Raw genomic sequence first — 20,362 nt, forward strand, 5'->3', positions numbered from 1 at the left:
AATATTTTGTTTTACTATAGTCCAAAAAAAGATAAAGAGGTATTATTTCAATATAATTATACATAACTATTAATTATATAAAGTTTTACATTTATATATAACTATATATTTATAAATAAAAATTATTAATTATGTACGAAATCACCCGGTCAGACCGGACGGTTTAACCGTTTAAACCGGTTAAACCTAATACGGGACCTCTGCCGGTTTGACGTCCGGCTCGGATTTCATAACACTGGTTGACACTTCAGTATAAAACTAAGACAACTTTAATATAAACGTGGAGGAGCTCAATTTCTTAATTTTTTCCAAAACATATTAGTTGAATTTATAACTTTAAGTTTATTTATTAAAGAGCATAATATCTATGTCCATTTAGTATTAAAATTTATATACTATAAATATATCATTTATTTATATTACTTATATCTAAACGTGAATGATGATTAAATATGAATAATTGATACAAAAGTATAAAAACTATTAAACTATTTGTGCATATAGTTATTCTCTTTTTAAAAAGTAAGCAAAAACTTCAAATTATAATCTACACCAAACAAGGACCTACATTATAATAATTTTTTACATTATTAATATGAGTGTAACATCTATATACAATTAGTATATTATTTATCAATTATTTATATTACTTTTTGAAGAGTCAATGATAAATAAATATAGATGGTAGATAATGCGATTACAATTTAAAAAATTATTATATTATCACTACATATATATTTTTTCTCTATCAATATATCATTTATCTATGCATTAGTTATTATTCTTTCTTAAATAAAAATGAATAAATATGCAAATTTCATAAATACTAAACAATTACATTAAATATAAGAGTTTAAAATATGTGCATTCAAGTTGCAATTTTTTTACACTGTTAGTATATTATCTACTATTGATTTATATTATTTTAATTTGAGGATCAATAGTGGTTAATAAATTAATGGTAGATAATTTGCTGACAGTATAAAAAAATATCATTTATATATGCTTTAGTTACTATTCTTTCTTAAATAAAAATGAGTAAATATGCAAATTTCATAAATACTAAACAATTACATTAAATATAAGAGTTTAAAATATGTGCATTCAAGTTGCAATTTTTTTACACTGTTAGTATATTATCTACTATTGATTTATATTATTTTAATTTGAGGATCAATAGTGGTTAATAAATTAATGGTAGATAATTTGCTGACAGTATAAAAAAATATCATTTATATATGCTTTAGTTACTATTCTTTCTTAAATAAAAATGAGTAAATATGCAAATTTCATAAATACTAAACAATTACATTAAATATAAGAGTTTAAAATATGTGCATTCAAGTTGAATTTTTTTACATTTTTAATATATTATCTATCATTGATTTATATTACTTTAATTTGAGGATCAATAGTGGTTAATAAATTAATGGTGGATAATATAAAAAAATATCATTTATATATGCATTAGTTATTATTCTTTCTTAAATAAAAATGAATAAATATGCAAATTTCATAAATACTAAACAATTACATTAAATATAAGAGTTTAAAATATGTGCATTCAAGTTGCAAATTTTTTTACACTGTTAGTATATTATCTACTAATGATTTGTATTACTTTAATTTGAGGATCAATGGTGATTAATAAATTAATGGTGGATAATTTGCTGACAGTATAAAAAAATATCATTTATATATGCTTTAGTTACTATTCTTTCTTAAATAAAAATGAATAAATATGCAAATTTCATAAATACTAAACAATTACATTAAATATGTGCATTCAAGTTGAATTTTTTTACACTATGAGTATATTATCTACCATTGATTTATATTACTTTAATTTGAAGATCAATAGTGGTTAATAAATTAATGATGGATAATTTGCTGACAGTATAAATTATATATGCTTTAGTTACTATTCTTTCTTAAATAAAAATGAATAAATATGCAAATTTCATAAATACTAAACAATTACATTAAATATAAGAGTTTAAAATATGTGCATTCAAGTTGCAAAATTTTTACATTGTTAGTATATTATCTATTATTGATTTGTATTACTTTAATTTGAGGATTAATGGTGGTTAATAAATTAATGGTGGATAATCAGTATAAAAAAAATATCATTTATATATGCTTTAATTACTATTCTTTCTTAAATAAAAATGAATAAATATGCAAATTTCATAAATACTAAACAATTACATTAAATATAAGATTTTAAAATATGTGCATTCAAGTTGCAAATTTTTTACACTGTTAGTATATTATCTATCATTAATTTGTATTACATTAATTTGAAGATCAATGGTGGTTAATAAATTAATTATGGATAATTTACTAATAGTATAAAAAAATACTTACGCTATCAGTGTATACATGTTAAACATTAAATATAAATAAACCTACTTTTGAAAAAATATTAATTATATAATTTAATACATTTATTTTAAAATTGGTTTTCGTCCTTGATCATCCATTTATTCAAACCTGCTTCACTCATCTCATTTCTCATTTCCTCCATTGATTCTTCTACTTCATCCCCTTCGTATTCTTTCAACAACCCTTTTCTCATTGTTTCTTCCATTCTCTTCAATTTACCCTTTTACCCTCCCTCTCTTGTTCTCTCAAACCAGATCCATTTTCTTCCTCCAATAACACCTTGGAGGGAGTTTTTATTTCTTTCACCCCATTCCAAAAAAAACCCAAATTCATCAAAACCTTAACAAACCAAACAGATCCTAGTTACACCTTAAAAAACTAATTTTTTTTTAAATCGTTGACCATATTCAAGGTTTATTCAAATATTTTATTTTTTTAATTTGTGAGGTTTCAATTACTGAAATGTTAGGTACTGGGTTAAACTTGGGTCGAATCTGTGGAGATGACCGGCTCAAAAACCCGGTTCAGGTGCGCTGGTCCATGCAGAGAATGGAGAATGATAAACTTTGTAGAGCACACAGCGATGTTACCGAAAAGGAGCTGGAGAACCGGGTTGAGTCTGGTGAACCGGTTCAGGTTCAGGTTCCGTCTTGTGAACCGGAAAAGCGGTTGAGTAATCTGGAGCGGTTTTTGCGTTCGATCACACCTTCTGTTACTGCTCAGTATTTATCGAAGGTTTTGTATTTTTTTTTTGTTGAAATTTGTTACTTTTTGTTGCCATGTTTTTCTGCGAAATTTGTGTGTGTTTCTGTTTGTTTTGTTTGTTTGTTATGAAATACAGAGTGTTGTCTGAAGTTTGAAATTTTGTTGCAGCTTTATTGGTCCCAGTGATAAAGAGCTTTTTGATTATGTTAAGTAAGGTTTTGGATTTTAGTGCAAAATTTGAGGGGAGAAGTGATTTTACTTCAAAAATAGTTTGAAGTTGATTAGTGAAGGATTTGTGATTGTTTTGTTCAGTTCGTTGTTGTGTATACAAGTTGTTTGCTTTATTAACATCCAATTTTGGGGATGAACTTAATTGATAATTTAAAAGAAAATAGCTTATCGATCGATCGTAAATGTTTGACACATGGAGTGTTACATGAAGTAGGGCATCAGATTTTGTCTCCCAATTATGCGTTGATGCCTTTGTCGGGTATGCTATTGTATGCATGTTTTTTTGTTGGAAATAGCTATATCCTTTAGGAAGCTGGCAATTTTGTTTAGCAGAAATGTTGTATGTTCCTAAGAATGTCTGTACTAAACTGTTATGAAGTGGCATGGTTATGGTTGTTTTTAACGGAATGAGCAATGCTGATTGTATGGAATAAACTTCATACCAAACATGTGGCTCGTGATTTCGAAGCAAAACGATGATGGAATCAATAGGACATTTTATTAAAATGATTATCAAAATTGTCCAAACAAGCACATTTGCCATCCTTTCTAGTACACTATACCATTTCTTGGGTGGTTACTGACTAACTATCATAAAAAGAAATTTGTGAAATTTATGTTTAATTTTTTCCTTCCTTCTGAAATGAGAACTAGAAGTTCATTGTGAAATTAATTAATAGTAGGGTTTTCATTTTCACTTGATTTTGATTGTAAATTGTACATTGCAGACGACCATGAGAGGATTTCCGACATGTAATGTGGAGTTCCAGCCATACTTTGTTCTTGGTGATCTATGGGAATCCTTCAGGGAGTGGAGTGCATATGGAGCTGGAGTGCCTCTTGTTGTGAATGACAATGATAGTGTCGTTCAATATTATGTACCTTATCTTTCTGCAATTCAAATTTATGGTGCACCTGTGAAACCATCTTTGAAGTCTAGGTATGGTGCTGACCCTGTTTTTTTATGATTGATTTTCGTAGACATATGAAGTTAGGAGCAATTATTGGTTGGTTGGATATCTTGTTTGGTATGAAATGTTTACCTCATACAACTCAATAGTTTACAAATTTGGTTATGCTTCAAAAGCCTTGCCATGACTCTTGGCTTTGTTTTAACAGAAGAAATTTTTGGACTTTCAAAAGCCTTCCTCATTGTGACCTAATTGGCTAATTTGGACTTTTAATAAAATTCCTATTATTCAAAAGCAATAAGGCCAACACTTTCCTTTTTCTTTTAGTAATTGACATCAATTATCCTACTTTAGTAATAAGTAATAACTCTTATGTCAATTTGCGTGATTGGTTATGCTCTTAATACTCGTTATTATTTAAAGTTATTCCGAACACATTGACTTGCTGAAACTTTGTTTTTCTGTGCAGTTTTTGTTACAATTCTTTCTAAGGCCATTAGGGTTAGGATTGTTTATTGAGCATTGATTATGATTTTCTTGCATTCTAGAGTTTTTTGGGTGTGTGTGTTATAGTGGCCATCCTGCTATCTCTCACCCCACTATAGCATTTTTGGAGGTTGGCTGCTCTTTGTGATTCGAGATTGATAGCCATGTCATTAATGGAATTGAATTCTTTAAGTTAACAGATAGCTACTGTTAGATTTCCTTTGTTCAAAAGTCTGTGTGGTGATTATTCTTTAATCCTGACCGTGTGGTTCTTAAATTTTACACACTGCCATTTTCTTAGGGTTGTGTATAACAATGATATTGTCTTTAACAGGCAAGTAGGAGAGGACAGTGACAATCATTTCCGGGACTCAAGCAGTGATGGTAGCAGCGATTCAGAAGAGATATCTCATTCTGTGGGTAGGTTATCATTGAATAACCACAATTCCGCCCCTCAAGATGGCTTTTCTAGTGATGAGGGTGAATCTGTCAATTCTAAAGGCTGCTTGCTTTTTGAGTATCTTGAACATGACCTTCCTTTTAGCCGCGAGCCTTTGGCTGATAAAGTGCGCTCTCTTAATTTCTCCATTCTTCCTAGTTTCAGTGCAATATATTTATTGTCACTTATTATCACCACTCCTTTCTTGTTTAGCCCTTTGATTACATTTTCTGTTGTGTGGGGACAGATACTGGACCTTACATTTCGCTTTCCTGAACTGATGACACTTAGAAGTTGTGATATACAACCGTCAAGTTGGATATCTGTTGCATGGTATTCTTATTTCTAGTGCTCTGGTTTTTGTCATTTTGATGCATTCATGCATAAGAGACTGACTTTAGTATGTCTTACTTGTAGGTATCCAATTTACAGGATCCCAACTGGTCCAACATTGAAAGATCTTGATGCTTGCTTTTTGACGTACCACTCTCTTTATACACCAGTGGGAGGTAGGACGGTTTGACTTTATTTTTACTGTACCAGAATTTACATTATAACAAAGTTTCAGAAAGATAACTGTACTATTACTTTGTGCAAGAATGTTGGATTACAGTATTAAGCTGATAGTAGTAATCCATTAACTAGCAAACATGGTATGTTATTTATAGACTTACTTTATACCCATCATTTCAGAATATCTCCTTCCCCTTCTCCATAGATATTTGTTTTATCCAATATTCATATTCCTTATTTCTTTTATCCAACCTAATTACTGATCTTTCTTCCTCTTTTTGGATCATCAGACACTCACAATGCATCATTATCTACTTGGCACTTGGTCCAGATCAAGTGCAGTAAATATTTTGGTCAATTTATTCCTACAATAATCATAAATGTGCTCTTTCTCTGCCTGCCTTTAAAACTCATTGCATGCCATTTGGATTAGTTGGGCTCTTTTAATTCTCTTAAACTTCTACAAAAAACTTATGTTTTATCTTGGTCCTACATGGCCAATTCTTGGTGCGTAATAATGATTTCTGGAGCAATTATTGTGAGATACGATGTGTACCTGTCTCATAACTAGTTGTCCACTTTTTTTTTAATATTCAGTTGCCATTAATGATGCATTGTTTCTTTTAGGTTCACAAGGAGTGCAGGATCCTGCAGTATCATATCCTATTGAAGTGGATGGTGTCCCTAAAATGCCATTGCCTGTCTTTGGTCTTGCCACATACAAGTTCAAAGGATCTCTATGGGGTCCCAATGGCACATATGAGCGGCAATTAACTAGCACTCTAATGCAAGCAGCTGACGAATGGTTAAGTCTGCTTCACGTCCGTCACCCTGATTTCACATTTTTCAGCCGTAGATGATTTTGAAGTGATTGCAACCATATTTCTTTGGATATGAAGTGGGCCTACTAGCTATTTTCCAGTTTCAGCTTGACCTGTATTTTAAATGTCATAATCAAACCAAAGTTACTCACCTACATCGACAGGAAGAAAAAATAAAAAATAAAACAAAAAAAGGGATGTTAAGCTGTCCGTTTTGATTCCTATGCTATAATTCTATACAAGCATCATGGTGGATGTACAGATTAAGAGAAGCTCTAGTGATGGCTATTACATGTTATGAGGTGGTTTTGTTTGCTAAGATCAGTATGAACTCTAATAGCTTTTTGTTGTCTTTGTCCAACTATATTTATATTGATGTTGGTAAGGATATGATATAGAGAACATGTTGTATTTTCCCTGTCTTGATGGTCACTGTTTAGACCCTAGCTTTAATTCATGGGGAAATTACTAGGAGAGATGTTAGTGTTTTACCCAGGTCTGAATTGCCCAACTATGTATCTGAATTCGGTCTTTTTAGTTTTTATAGCTGCATTAACTTTAGTACCTTTTTTAGTTTTGATATTAATGAAAGTGTTTGTTAGATTAAGTTTAGGTGTCGATTCATTCCCCGATGGTAATAAATATTCAATAATTGACTCTAATAGTATGCATGGATGGATGAAACGGGAAGGAATGAAATGGAAACAGTCGAATTGTGTTCCATTGCTCAGGAGTTGTTTCATACTTTCATTAGTGGAATGGAATGAAACCTTCCCCTCTAAACTTCCGAAATTCATTTCTCTTCAATTTTGGGTGAAGCCAGTGAAATGGAATGGGAAGCTTCCCTTTTCATTCTATCCCATCCAAAACTCCCAAACATAGCTTTAAGGTCTAGAGGCACAATTAGTGTTTCGTTTGAATGGGAATTGTTCTTTCTTTACATCTTGGTAAGGTCACTTCCCGATCAAGACACATTCTTGTCCCCAAACAATGTGCATTTCTTTCGAGAAATTCTTAGGTGCCAACTAACACCTTAGATTTACATACACCCAATTAGAAAATAGTAGCACATTCAGATTGGGTTTTACTAAACAAACTCAACAAATTGATAAAAGGGGATAATTGCTTAACTGAATACCATGTGCCTGGTTTCTTCTCCTTGTGTGTTTGGGTCATGCATATTCAGTATTGTTTAGTTAGTATCCCTATTTACTTTCTCTCTTCCGTGTTCCTGTGGCGATGGCCTAGAAATTAGAGAAATATGAGGGATTTTATTTCGTTCGGAGCATGTTTCTCTAGGCGTTACCACCTTGTTAGCTAGGAAGTCTTTTGTAAGGCTAAGAAGGAGGGCGGCTTAGCCTTGATAACTTGATGTCCAAGAATAAAGCATTGACTACTACGTGGCTTTGGTGATTTCCTACTCAGAGAACCTCACTGAGATTAAGTTATTTGCAGTAACTACAGTTTGCATCTGAATGGTGAGACACTAACCCTGTATGAGGAGGCACTCATAATAGTCCTTCGAAATTCATTCTGCGGGATCTATTTTTATCTCTCACTATTCTTCAAAGTTAGGGGATGATTCTCACACTAATTTTGGGAAGATGTTTGGGTTGTTAATCCCACTCTCTTGGTTTTTTTCCAAGTCTTTTTTGTCTATCCATGTGCATAAAGCCCCTTGTTTGTCAGTCTTATTGTCAAGATATTCTCTCCTGCAATCTCCATTTATTCAGGAATCTACTGGATATATAGGTTAATGAGCTTCAATCACTTTTTAGTCTTAATCGATTCTATCCGGCTCTTTTCTCTTCCTAATAATTCAAGAGTTTGATATCTTAACCCCTCAGGATTATTCACATGTAGATCTCTTTTTCAAGATAGAGAAACCTATTTAGAAGTCTAATGCTCCTTCCAAGGTTAAAGCTTTTGTTTAGACCGGTCTTCTTAGCAGGATTAACACCAACCACATGCTTCCGAAACGCAAACCTCTGACTGTTTTATCTCGTAATATGAGCATAACCTGTGGCTCAAAATAACAAAATTCTTTGGCATTAATCTGTTTTGTGATCCTTAGGCAGTGTTTGTTTGAAGGAACATTGCCATGAACCACATTCCCAAGAACGTTATTACAGGGATTGATATTCCTGTGTACTTTAATATATATGATCGGTTGAAATTTGAGAATTTATGGAAATGATTTTAAAGTTTGTTTGGATGATGATGTATATTCCTAGAAATATTTTTCATAATTCCTAAACTATAATTGTAAAATAGATGGTAGAATTGTGACTTAGATGAGTTGAACATGTATGGAGGTGACCGTTATAAGTCCATGTAAGGAGAGTGAATTAAATAATGATTAGTATAAAGGCAAAATTATTTAAATATCAATTCTTTGTCAATGGGTAGATTTATGTAGAACATTATAACATTTTCGATTAATGTAGTTGACCTCTCCTATTAGTATCTGATTTCCACGTTTTCAAGGTAAGATTTTCATAAAGTTTATACTTTTATCTCAACCTAAATTTATACTTTTATGAAGACTTTTTAAGCCATATTTCACCATTTCAAGGTAAGTTTCTTAATCAAAGTCCACACTTTTTAAATCAATATCTTCTAAGTTGATCTTACCACTTTAAAGTAAGTCATCTTAAGTAGATTCCATATTTTATACAATAGTTTCCAATGGTCATTTCAACACATTCTTGTTAGTGTTGATCTCATACTTAAACAACCTTTTAACTCAAAATGAAGAATCAAAATGGTTGATCTTAAGAAGATGAAGAATCAAAATGAAGAAGAAAATGAAGAACTAAGAAGAACTACCTTAAGAGTTCTTATAATTATAAAGTGTAGAGAGAAAATGCCAAGGGTTTCCTCCTAAGCTAGGTGTTGGCTTTTAAGGACAAGAAATCAGATTTCAGAGTGGGTAAAGACCAATAGTTTCTTCCAAAAAGTAGATGTGTAAGAGGTAGATGAGTAATTTAAGGGATTTTGTGTAAGAGGATATGTCCTTTTGTTTGTTCCACAAGCAAGCCTCTTACATGAAAGCGATGTGACCTTTTCGGCGAAACATTTGCGAATAAACCATGTTCGATTATTGTCGGCTAATACTCGGTCGGGTATTAAAAATCTCTCGACTTCAGTTTACGGTTAGAACTTCGAAACACGGAATTCAGAGTGAAAAATATTTAGAAATGCGTTTTGGACAAACTTGATGTCTATCTTGATTAGAAATAATATTTCAAAGTCAATGGCACAATCAAAATTTGATTCTGAGTCACGGAACTCAAAAACACGTTATTTGGCATAATTTGGGTGAATTTGGGTCCCACAGTAGCTCAAAAACTTTCAATCACATAAAATTACGAAAATTTACCAAAAAATAGGAAATCACAAAACAAGACTAATACTCAACTACAGTTTAGTCTAATTCAATACCGATTAATTTCTAAAATTAATCGTTGTTAAAATAAATAATTAATAAAACGTACACAGAAAATTCACGGTGTTACATCGAGGAGACAACGGAAACACCCGTGATTGTGTTTCCTTGTAACATATAGAGTCTATTCTCTTTCTTTGCTTTTATTACAACCATAGTGCCTTTAGATATTCTTATAGTTTCACCTTCACCTTTGTAGCTATAACCTTTTGAATCTAGTATTCCCAAGGAAATCAGATTTTTCTTCAATTCTGGAACATGTCTTACATCTGTCAACATCCTTATGATTCCGTCGAGCATTTTGATTCTAATTATGTCGATAACAATGATCTTGTAGGGAGCATTATTTCTCAAAAGGACCTTGCCCCCATCTAAGGGTTGGTAAGTTGAAAACCAATCCTTAATGGGACACATGTTATATGAGCATCCAGAATCAAGTATTTATTCATCTTTGGAGTCGTGTTCTGAGACTATTAGTGCATCTGTAATATCATAGTCATTTGCTACAGCTGCATCTACAATATCATAGTCATTTGCTACAGCTGCATCTCCATATTCATAAAATTTTTCCTTGCCTTTGCGCTCTAGGCAATTCTTTCTTATATGCCTCTCCTTGTGACAGTGAAAGCATTTATACTTTCTAGGTTTTGCTTTAGAATTAGACCTAGATTTCCCTCTTTCACCAAATTGATTTCGCCTCTCTGTTCTTCCTCTATCAAAGAGACTTTCACCCGAGCCTTCAGATCGCAAATCTAATACTCTGAGTGCAACGCTGCTTTTACTTCGTCCAAGGTCAGATCTTCTCGACCATACATTATGGTGTCGATGAAGTGCTCATAAGAACTTGGAAGGGAACATAGTAGAAGAATTGCTTGGTCTTCATCTTCATTTTTAACATCAATATTCTTTAGATCAAGAATAATTTTGTTAAATTCATCCGGATGATCTTTTATGGGCTTTCCTTCTTGCATTTGAAGAGTATATATTCTTTTCTTCAAATACAGCCTGTTGGTGAGTGACTTCATCGTGTATAGGCTTTCCAGCTTCAACCATAATGAAGTAGCTGTAGTTTCATCTAACACTTCTCCTAGAACTTCATTTCCCAAGCACAACAAAATTGCACTATGTGTTTTTTCTAAGTTTTCATCTTTCTCATCCTCGGTCAGACTATGTGGTAAGTTGTTTCTACCTTCCAAGGCTTCGCCCAAGCCTTGATAAACTAGTAGAGCTTTCATCTTCAATCACCATAGGCTGAAATCATTTTCTCCATTAAATTTCTCCAAAACAAATTTAGCACTCGCCATGATAACCGTATACTAGAACAATATCGTAATCCGTGAACACACACCAAGAAAGTTCCCAGGAAAGAGAGGTGGGTCTTAACAGATACGTTTAAATATCAGGTCTTTCTGAAGATAGAACTTTGTTAGACATGTACTTACAAACTATTATACCTTTCCAGTAACAAGAATAATTCTTTTCTGATGTGTAAGATCAGACAATGCTGTGAACACAAATCATACTAAGAATTTTCTTTTAGATCGTACGGCTTAGCATGCAAGAGCTCTACGAGCTCTGATACCAGTTTGTTGGAGCGGAAGACCCATGAAGAAAATATAATAGAGAAAGTGACACCGAAAATTTAATGTGGTTCGGCAATTTGCTTACATCCACAATTGAAGAGCAACAAAGATTATTCCACTATGATAAAAGAGAACTACAAGTGTCTCACTCACTTTCCAAAACTCAAGTACACCCAATTTCACTCTCACTCAAGTATTTCTCACACAATTAGAACAAGAGAACAAAAAGAGAGAATATGCACTAAGCTAAGTATTTGGTGTGTCTTACAATGACATGAAGCGTTAATGTTGATTTCACCATAGCCACTTCTTTTTACTTGGCTAGAAATTCTCTCTTTCTTCAAGATAGTCTTTAACCACTTCTTTTTTTGTTTGGCTCAAGAAAGTCTTTTTATCATCATTTTCTTTTAGTCAATATTCAATACATTGATCATAGAAATTGAAGATGTAGACATAATTGGTTGAGCCATATTAACAAATTTTCTGATCTTCTTCTATTCTTTTTATAATCTGTTATTTATTTTATTGTTTGTGATTGAGGTAATAATTGGTTATATTACATCTACAAATTGGATGAGGACATCTTACTAAGAACTTCCCCCTAAATGGAACGTTTGTTTGGGTATAGATTTATAATTTCAGGAATCACATTACCAAGAATGCTATTAAGAATGTCATTTCTAAGTAATATATATGTTTTGTTTACATTTATAATTCTTGGAGATATTAGTTCACATTCCTAAGACAGTAAATAATTCGTTAGTGAAAATGCCGTTTGATTACTTGTGTAGTAGGTATTGTGTATTGAAAATGCATTTCAGTTACTTATAGAAATCTCTAGTGGGACTCTTTGTTATTGAGGAATTAGCTGTGCAAATGAAAAGTTGCAATTTTTAAACGTGAGTATGCAATATTCTCAAGCTTTTCCATGAAATATTTTCTCAACTTGAAACACATACAAGTGTCTATTTTTCCTAACTGTTATACCTGAGAATATTTTATTACAACATGAAAGAAATGCATCCAACATTACTATTTCCCATGAGAAAGGGTGAGAATGCATATTCCCATGGGCTGGGAATTAAAATTTAAAAAAATGTCTATCCCTCTGCTCGTTACAGCTCCACGTATCCCGTTTTGCACTTCAATATATTTTCCCTCAACAAATCAACATTATGCATTTCGATTTTGCAAATGAAAATATAACAGTATATTCATGAGGTATACAAGTGTGCTCCTTGCTAAATAATTTGCACTCGCCAAGACCAAGTTAACGTCTTGTGTTTTGATTATAATATGTGAATTATAAAAGTTTATTATATTTATATATTATCGATAATATAAAAAACTCTTATACTATCCATGCATATATCTTTTTATCATTATCAGAAGTATTAAAAGAGTAATCAAATATCATAAAATTATAACAAATATGTGATAATAAGCAATTTGATTTTTATTTTGGCTTACTATATGCATTGGCATTTATATTAAACTCACTCTAATTACTGATGGTTGCAAACTTATAGTATGTATAAATCAGGGTTGTTTTTTTTTTTTGTAATTGTAACATTTATTCTTGAAAACTTCAAAAGTTATTCCCAAGAATTTAAACACTAAAAGATATTTTTCAAAATATCCGACAATAATATTCTAGTAATAGCATTAAATACAATTCCTGGAACGTGATTCCAAACTATGAAACAAACACACCCCAAGTGAAAATCTTCATTAGAGTATACTCTCGAGTCTTGAGTAGGGTCTTTCGAGTAGTTGATATTGCGAATCAGCTCTACTCTTTTTTTACATATCATTGTCATCCATCATTTATAATGAAACATGTCACCTACATTTTTATAAGAATAACTTAACACAATGGTTCCACCAAACATGGATGGATCCACGGACTACTATCTTCTCTTCAATACTCATCTCAACCGAACTATAGGTTACACCGCTAGTTAGTTTAGGAGAGCCCAAACACCGTGTAGACTTTCTACCGCGTTTCTATTCCAGTCTATTTCATTTACTAAAACACTAAAGACAAAACAATTAAAATAATCCAATTGAAACACTTTGTGATGGATGATATTCAGGTTTTGGCCATTAACTATACAGATCAAAATGGTGAACTAAAGTGGGAGAGGTTTGTGCTACTATTGATTATAAAGAAGTATGTGCTTTAATAACTCGAATATTATAAAGTCTTAACATACAAAAAGGTGAAGTTGAAAATATCTCATTCCGGAGAAAAATATGAGACTGGAGACATTGACCAGATTGAAAATTTTGCAAGATATAGTATCAGTATCCAGTAGGATTTTTTTAGTTAATCAAGGTATTTTTAAATTACCTCAAATAACTCTAAACTTTTCAAAGCATTAACCACTGTGCCTACAGTAAAGACCTAATGTAGTAGTCCTAAAACCTGGCAGAATAACATGGATGATCTCCAGAATGGATGATAATTCAGTAAACCCTCCTTTCCTTTGCACGCTTCCGGGTATTTTTACCTTTGATCTTCCATTTTTCATTCCCACCTGGTTGATTCTTTTCTTCAATTTCTCGAACTTTCCGCTTCCTATAAAATTGTTGAAAAACAAGGAATGAGTAAGCAACCTAAAAGGAATATAAATAAGTATGAACAAGTCTCTAATTTTATTTAGAGGCCTTTTCCAATTTAACAAGGCAAATATGTCTTTCATGTCCTGACTTACCTATAGGCTGCAAGGTTTTGATCAGATAGCAGTTCCTCTGCAAGCGTTGCCTTCCTCTCCTTCTTCGTTAATCTTCCTGAGTAGTAGTCCAATGGAGAATCTACAACTGTTCCCATCTGATCATATTCAAATGAACCAAAAATTAAAGATGTCAAACAGAAATTTACATTTTCAAGGAACAAGTAACATTGAATAATAAGCTCGACTATAATCTATATAGTATACAACAAACGAACTTGCCTGGAAATACTTGGGAAGTGTCTTCGATTTTGAATCACCCTTCTTGTAATGCCGCTTTGGATCAATGGCACCCCTCAACTGTAACCATTAACATATGTACACATCAGTGTAAGGATCCGATTCCACCTAATAAATTCAAGTCTATGTTGTGGCAAATACAATGTACAAGTCTAGACAGATTTTTTCTCTCCTCCTTTTCCAAATGTTTTAATGTTTAAACACTCCTCACTGCACTGACATGTACATGTTGAATGCATGAAAGTTTAACTTGTCATTGCATACAATACTTTACATCATTGCAACTTATTTCAACACACCAGTAAAGCTTCAAGAAGGTTTCTATGGTGTGACATAAATATTCTTAACACCATATTTTTTGTTATAACTAAGGATACCCCTCAACCTATGGGCAAAGAACTAATCCCTATCAGGGTGCATATCTGCCCCTCCCAACAAGTATCACAACCAAGAATCAAACCTTTGACCTTTGGCCTAGTATGATACCTATGGATCTAGTGGGGCCTTAGACGACTAGACCAAGGCCTTGTTGTAAAATTAATCTTAAATACAGTCCACCGAATAAAACAGTCATTACTCATTACAGATCAGGCTGATAATGACTTATACAGTACTGTTTAAACAGCCCAAATTCAACAACTTCTCTTACAACAAACCAAACTAAACTATCTCTGTCTCACTTTTCATCTTTTATCTCTAAGCGTAACTCAAAAAACTCACCTAAAAACCAAAGGACGACATAAAGTTGTCACAATTGGATTGTCAAAATAGCACTATTGTTACTTATATGGTATTAAATGGTGCAAAAGGAAGCGGAAACTCGAATAATCATTGAAAACCATACAGCACCTCAGCAAGAAACCCAGAATATGAGATGGGCTCTTGTAAGGCAAAAAAACTCAATGACATTAACTTAAATTGATGAGAAACATCTGAGAAAAGTTCATTCTCAAAAAACCAAAAAAAAACAATTCCATGTCTTATATTTTACTGTAACACCATTTTGCTTGTAGAAAGTAGCATCCTCAACCTATGTTGTCTTTCATTCTTTCTTTTCATTTTGAATGTGAATATGGGTATGTGCAAGAGCCCATCCATGCTAAATTCACAGAACACTTATATTGAGCATATTCCAACTCATTGCAGATGGAAAAAGTAAATAAAGAGGCAAAAATGTTAAAAATGTAAAGTACCTTCAACAACTTCAGATCTTTCTGCAACTCAGGGGTCATAGTTTGAGCAGGCATGTTGAACCTGAAAAAGATTTAAATATAGCAAGAGAATTCCCTTTTATAGTCTCTATCTCTAACGTACAAATAAATAAAAGCAACCGCAGAAAAACATAACCGGAAAAAAAAATCACATGAATAAATTGCTATTTGATATTTTTTTAGCAAACCCTGATTTTAGTGCCTGAAGTTGTAAAAACCAGTCATGTTATTTTATGAAATTATCATATTAGTACTATAAATTGAAGCACAAAGCACATTAATCACTCATAACAACCATTGCTCAAATGACTAATTTGACTGTTGTATTTCAATTTCTGGGACTAGTATATTAATCTCTTAAAGTCAGTGACTACAATGACCCGTCCTAACAAGTTTAGTACTAAAATGGTGATTTACTCTTCTAACAAAGGTAACTGCAACTACAAACTCAACCAAGCTTCTTAAAAAATGAAACAATAAAGAACTGAATAAAAACGTTTCAACAAAGCTTGCAAGCATTAACACAAGCTTGCTTCAGAGGGTAATGATAATGTATTGACTATTTGCATACCAATTTTTGCCAGTAGTATCTTTAGCTTGTTTTCTGATTAACTTGTTTAATTTCCTGGGATCACTCGGGGGAACAAAAAGTCCATCAACCAGTTGTGAATTGGGTTTCCAAAGAGTGTTAATCGATGCCTCGGTTCGAGGATTGGTATGAAACCCATCTGCAGCTTTCGATGACGATACTATAGGTAACTGTGGTCGCCATGATAAACCAACCACTGCTTTCTTCTCTGGCATTTCTGAATCAAAATGAATTGCACAATCAGATCCCAAAAAATACACTTAATGATACCCAAAAAAATGTACAAATCTCAAACTGATATGCAAAAGAAAATCAACTCAAATTCATATACTATAAATTATATGCTATACTCAATTTCATGATAAACAAAATCGAAATTGTATACATGTTAATAGTGTCTATATTCACGATAGAGGATTGAAAAAATGCACAAAAAATAGAATAAGGTTGTTGAAGGTGACCTGAGATTAATAATAATAAGTGAAGATATAAAGTATAGGGTTCTTTTACAATAGAAGTTATCAAAATTCAATTTTAAATCAACTAGGTTAATTCAAAGAGGAACTATTCCACGCTTCACAAAATTCAAGACTAATTTCAGAATTAACGGTGCACACAGAGAGAGGAGAGAGAGAAAGAAAAAGTGCTAACTGTCGGTGGTGGCGGTGGTCGGCGGTGGTCGGCGGTGGTGGGAATGGAGGGTGCAGTGCAATGAATGTTTGGGAGTGAGAATGTGAAACTGGAAGATTTCCTAGGGTTTTGAAATTGGGACAGTGTTACAAGAAAATAGTAAACAACTTAATTTTTTTAAGTAATTTATTGTTTTTAATTTAGTCACGTAAGTTTTTTTTTTATTTGGATCCCTCGGATAAAAAAATTCTCACGACTCTCTTAATTTTCAATTAAAAATAATTTTGACGTTATTGAGTTAAAAATATAAAGATTTGTAAAAAATGGATTTTTAACTTCAAATTAAATTAAAATATGAATTTACTATCTTCTTATTTTCTCATTATAAATTGAACGCGCTGATATTTTTATAAAAATTCTCTCAATACTTCTTCCCTTCTCATTTCTCATCTTATTCTTTAAAGTTTCTTTCTACCCTCTTTATTTTTCTTTTCTTCTATATACTCTCTTCCGTATCTCTTCGTAACATCTTCTTTAATCACATGCATGATCTTTTAGTTTCATTAAGCATACATAACTTACTTTCTAAACTATATTTTTTTATCTTTGTACACTTTCTTCACTCTTCAATAATAAAATCAAACATATTCTCCCTTTTCTTTGCATGTTATCATTCTTTTGATCATTAATCGATTAACTTCACAATCTTCTGATTTTCTACTCCATTATTCAAGAGTAAGTGACTTTCTAAACTCTATTTATTTTTTTATGTACATTCTCTTCAATCTTTAATGAGAAAATCAAATTCACTTCTTTTTTTCTACATGTCATCTATCTTTTAATCATCAATCTATTAACATGACATGTATGATCTTCAGATTTTTCCATTTCATTAAGCGCATGTATGATTCCTCTTTCAAACTCAAGTAATGTTCATTTAATTTTTATCTTTTTTTTATTTTTTCATTTAGAAATATTAGTTTCTCTTCACATTTGGTCTTCTTAATCTACAGTGGGATGTTTGATATTTTTATGTGTTTTTGCTAAAGTTACTTTTATACGTTATGCAATTATTAAAAAAATATAACTACTTTAATTCAAAATGGAAATATCTACACATCTAAGACTAAAATGTGGCAATTATATCTCTCATATGCATTTCAATTAATTAAGTTGTTAGAAAAATAGTGTGTATATAAATCCTATAAATAATAATAAGTATTATATTGAAGTGAATAATAATGAGATAGCAAATGATGAGATAATTATAGACCCAAACAATAATGATATGTATTTTGAAATTAATATTATTTTAGGAAATTAATATTATTTTAGAATCAAATAATAATGAGTTACAATGTTAATGTTATTGTTAATAACATAATCATGTTGTTAGAATAAAAAAATGGAATGGAGTAATCATTTCATTTTGTAATCCCGACTAATAAATATATTTTATTTTGTTACAAATTATAATAATATAAATTCAATAAATACAATTGTTTTTTTAATGATATACATTTTTCTCAATTGTTTGCCTTAAGAGTTATTTTAGAGTCAAATAATAATAATGTGTATTTTAAAATTGATTTTATTTTAGAATCAAATAATAATGAGTTATAATAAAACATAATACACTAAAAAAAGAAAATAAATAATTGATAAAGTTTTTATGGGAAATAATTGCAATCAACCATGTAATTGAAATTTCTTCCTATGTTTGTAATGGTTTTACCTATTTGACTAGATTCTATTAATAATATATTTATATATTATTTTTCTTTTGTATTGATTAGTGCTTCATGAATTAATAATAATAAAAGATAAAATGATTTGGGTGATGATTTTAAAACAGACTGGAGAGAATATATAAGGCAAAAGACTTATTACAATAAAAAATGAAAAGAAAATAATTGATAACGTTTTAAGGGAAAGAATTACACTCAATCATGTAAATTATAATGTTAAAATAAAAGAGAAACTAAATAATTGATAATATTTTAAGGGAAAGAATTGCACTTTATATTAAAAAACATTATAATTTACATTATACAGTGTAATTCTTTCCTTTAAAAATGTTATCACCTTTCTCGTTTTACTATAACGTTGTCAATTTATATGAGTGGCTGCAATTCTTTCACTTAAAAACGTTATCAATTATTTCTTTCACTTTTTATTGTATTAATTTTTTTGCTTTATGATCTTTTCTTCAATCTAATTTAAAACGATTAACTCAACATTTTTCTCTTCTATTATTATTAATCTATCAAGCACAATTAAATACAAAAGATAAAAGATAAATAAATAGATATGAATGATAGCATCCTGTCAAAATAGGCAAAATCATTAAAATATAGGAAGAAAATTAAAAAAAAAACAAAATGTATTAATTATTCATTATGTTTTCAATTACATGATTGAGTGCAATTATTTCCATTGAAAGTATTATTAATTGTTTCTTTATATTTTTAGTATAATAGTATGAATTTACATGATTAACCCTTAAAATATTAATCAATGATTTATTTCCATTTTTACTATATAAGGGTTTTTATAACCCATTATTATTTGATTTTAAAATAAGATCAATTCCAAAGTACGCATTATTATTATTATTTGATTATAAAATAACTATCAATACAAACAATTGACTAACTATAACACCATAAATTTTCTGTGTGTGTTTTATTAATTACCTATTTTAACAACGATTAATTTTATAAATTAATAGGTATTGAATTAGATTAAACCGAAGTTGAATGTTAGTCTTTTTTTGTGATTTCCTATTTTGTGGTAAATTTTCGTAATTTTCTGTGATGGAAAGTTTTTGAGCTGTTGTCGGCCCAATAACGTGTTTTTGAGTTCCGTAACTCGGAGTCGAATTCCGATTGCGCCATTGGTTTCGAAATATTATTTTGAGTCAAGATAGACATCAAGTTTGTCCAGAACGCATTTCTAATTATTTTTCACTCTGAATTCCGTGTTTCGAAGTTCTAACCGTAAACCGAAATCGGGAGACTTTTATTATCCGACTGGGTATTAGCCGACAATACTCGGGAATGGTTTAATCGAGAATGTGTCATCGAAAAGGTCACATCACTATCATGTAAGAAGTTTGCTTGTTAAACAAGCAAAAATACATATTCTCTTACACAAAATCCAAAAGCCCTTAAATCACTCAACAAATCCTCTCACTCCACCACCATTAGACACATCACATATGCTAGTCTAAATCTACTTACTTTGCAATAAATTTTATGATTTGATATAGGCGATTCTCTATAAATACTTCACCCTATTCTCTCATTTTTACACTAAATTCACTATACAAACTAAGGTAGTCTTTTATTTTCTTTTCTTCATCTTCTTCTCATACTTCATAGAAAGTTATAAGTTTTTATTATGTTGTTCATAAAGTAGAGTTTATATTTG

The 20,362-nt window shown here is 31.1% G+C and overlaps 2 protein-coding genes and 1 long non-coding RNA gene across 4 annotated transcripts; 2 read left to right on the plus strand and 1 right to left on the minus strand.

The window, feature by feature from the left end:
- Nucleotides 2,485–15,454, plus strand: LOC109357159. Its single transcript, XR_002108831.1, has 3 exons — nucleotides 2,485–2,627; nucleotides 10,122–10,137; nucleotides 15,443–15,454. It is a non-coding gene; the product is annotated as an uncharacterized LOC109357159 (long non-coding RNA).
- On the plus strand, nucleotides 2,836–6,683 carry LOC109357157. Its single transcript, XM_019600927.1, has 6 exons — nucleotides 2,836–3,123; nucleotides 4,053–4,264; nucleotides 5,056–5,287; nucleotides 5,408–5,493; nucleotides 5,578–5,669; nucleotides 6,301–6,683. Exons 1-6 carry the CDS (start codon nucleotides 2,851–2,853, stop codon nucleotides 6,531–6,533), a joined length of 1,128 nt encoding a protein of 375 aa, XP_019456472.1. The 5' UTR covers nucleotides 2,836–2,850; the 3' UTR covers nucleotides 6,534–6,683.
- Nucleotides 13,749–17,095, minus strand: LOC109357158 (rRNA-processing protein fcf2-like). 2 transcript variants are annotated; one of them, XM_019600928.1, is made up of 6 exons: nucleotides 16,952–17,095; nucleotides 16,283–16,517; nucleotides 15,694–15,754; nucleotides 14,483–14,560; nucleotides 14,243–14,358; nucleotides 13,749–14,106 (listed from the first exon to the last, which is right to left on the minus strand). In XM_019600928.1, the coding sequence occupies exons 2-6, from the start codon at nucleotides 16,513–16,515 to the stop codon at nucleotides 13,995–13,997; spliced, it is 600 nt and encodes a 199-aa protein (XP_019456473.1). In that variant the 5' UTR covers nucleotides 16,516–16,517; nucleotides 16,952–17,095; the 3' UTR covers nucleotides 13,749–13,994. The 2 variants fall into 2 exon arrangements, with proteins under 2 accessions (XP_019456473.1, XP_019456474.1); XM_019600929.1 differs by having other exon boundaries at nucleotides 16,283–16,519; nucleotides 16,949–17,095.

The sequence above is a fragment of the Lupinus angustifolius genome, chromosome LG09 (genome assembly GCF_001865875.1).
Source record: "Lupinus angustifolius cultivar Tanjil chromosome LG09, LupAngTanjil_v1.0, whole genome shotgun sequence".
Lineage (NCBI taxonomy): Eukaryota > Viridiplantae > Streptophyta > Magnoliopsida > Fabales > Fabaceae > Lupinus > Lupinus angustifolius.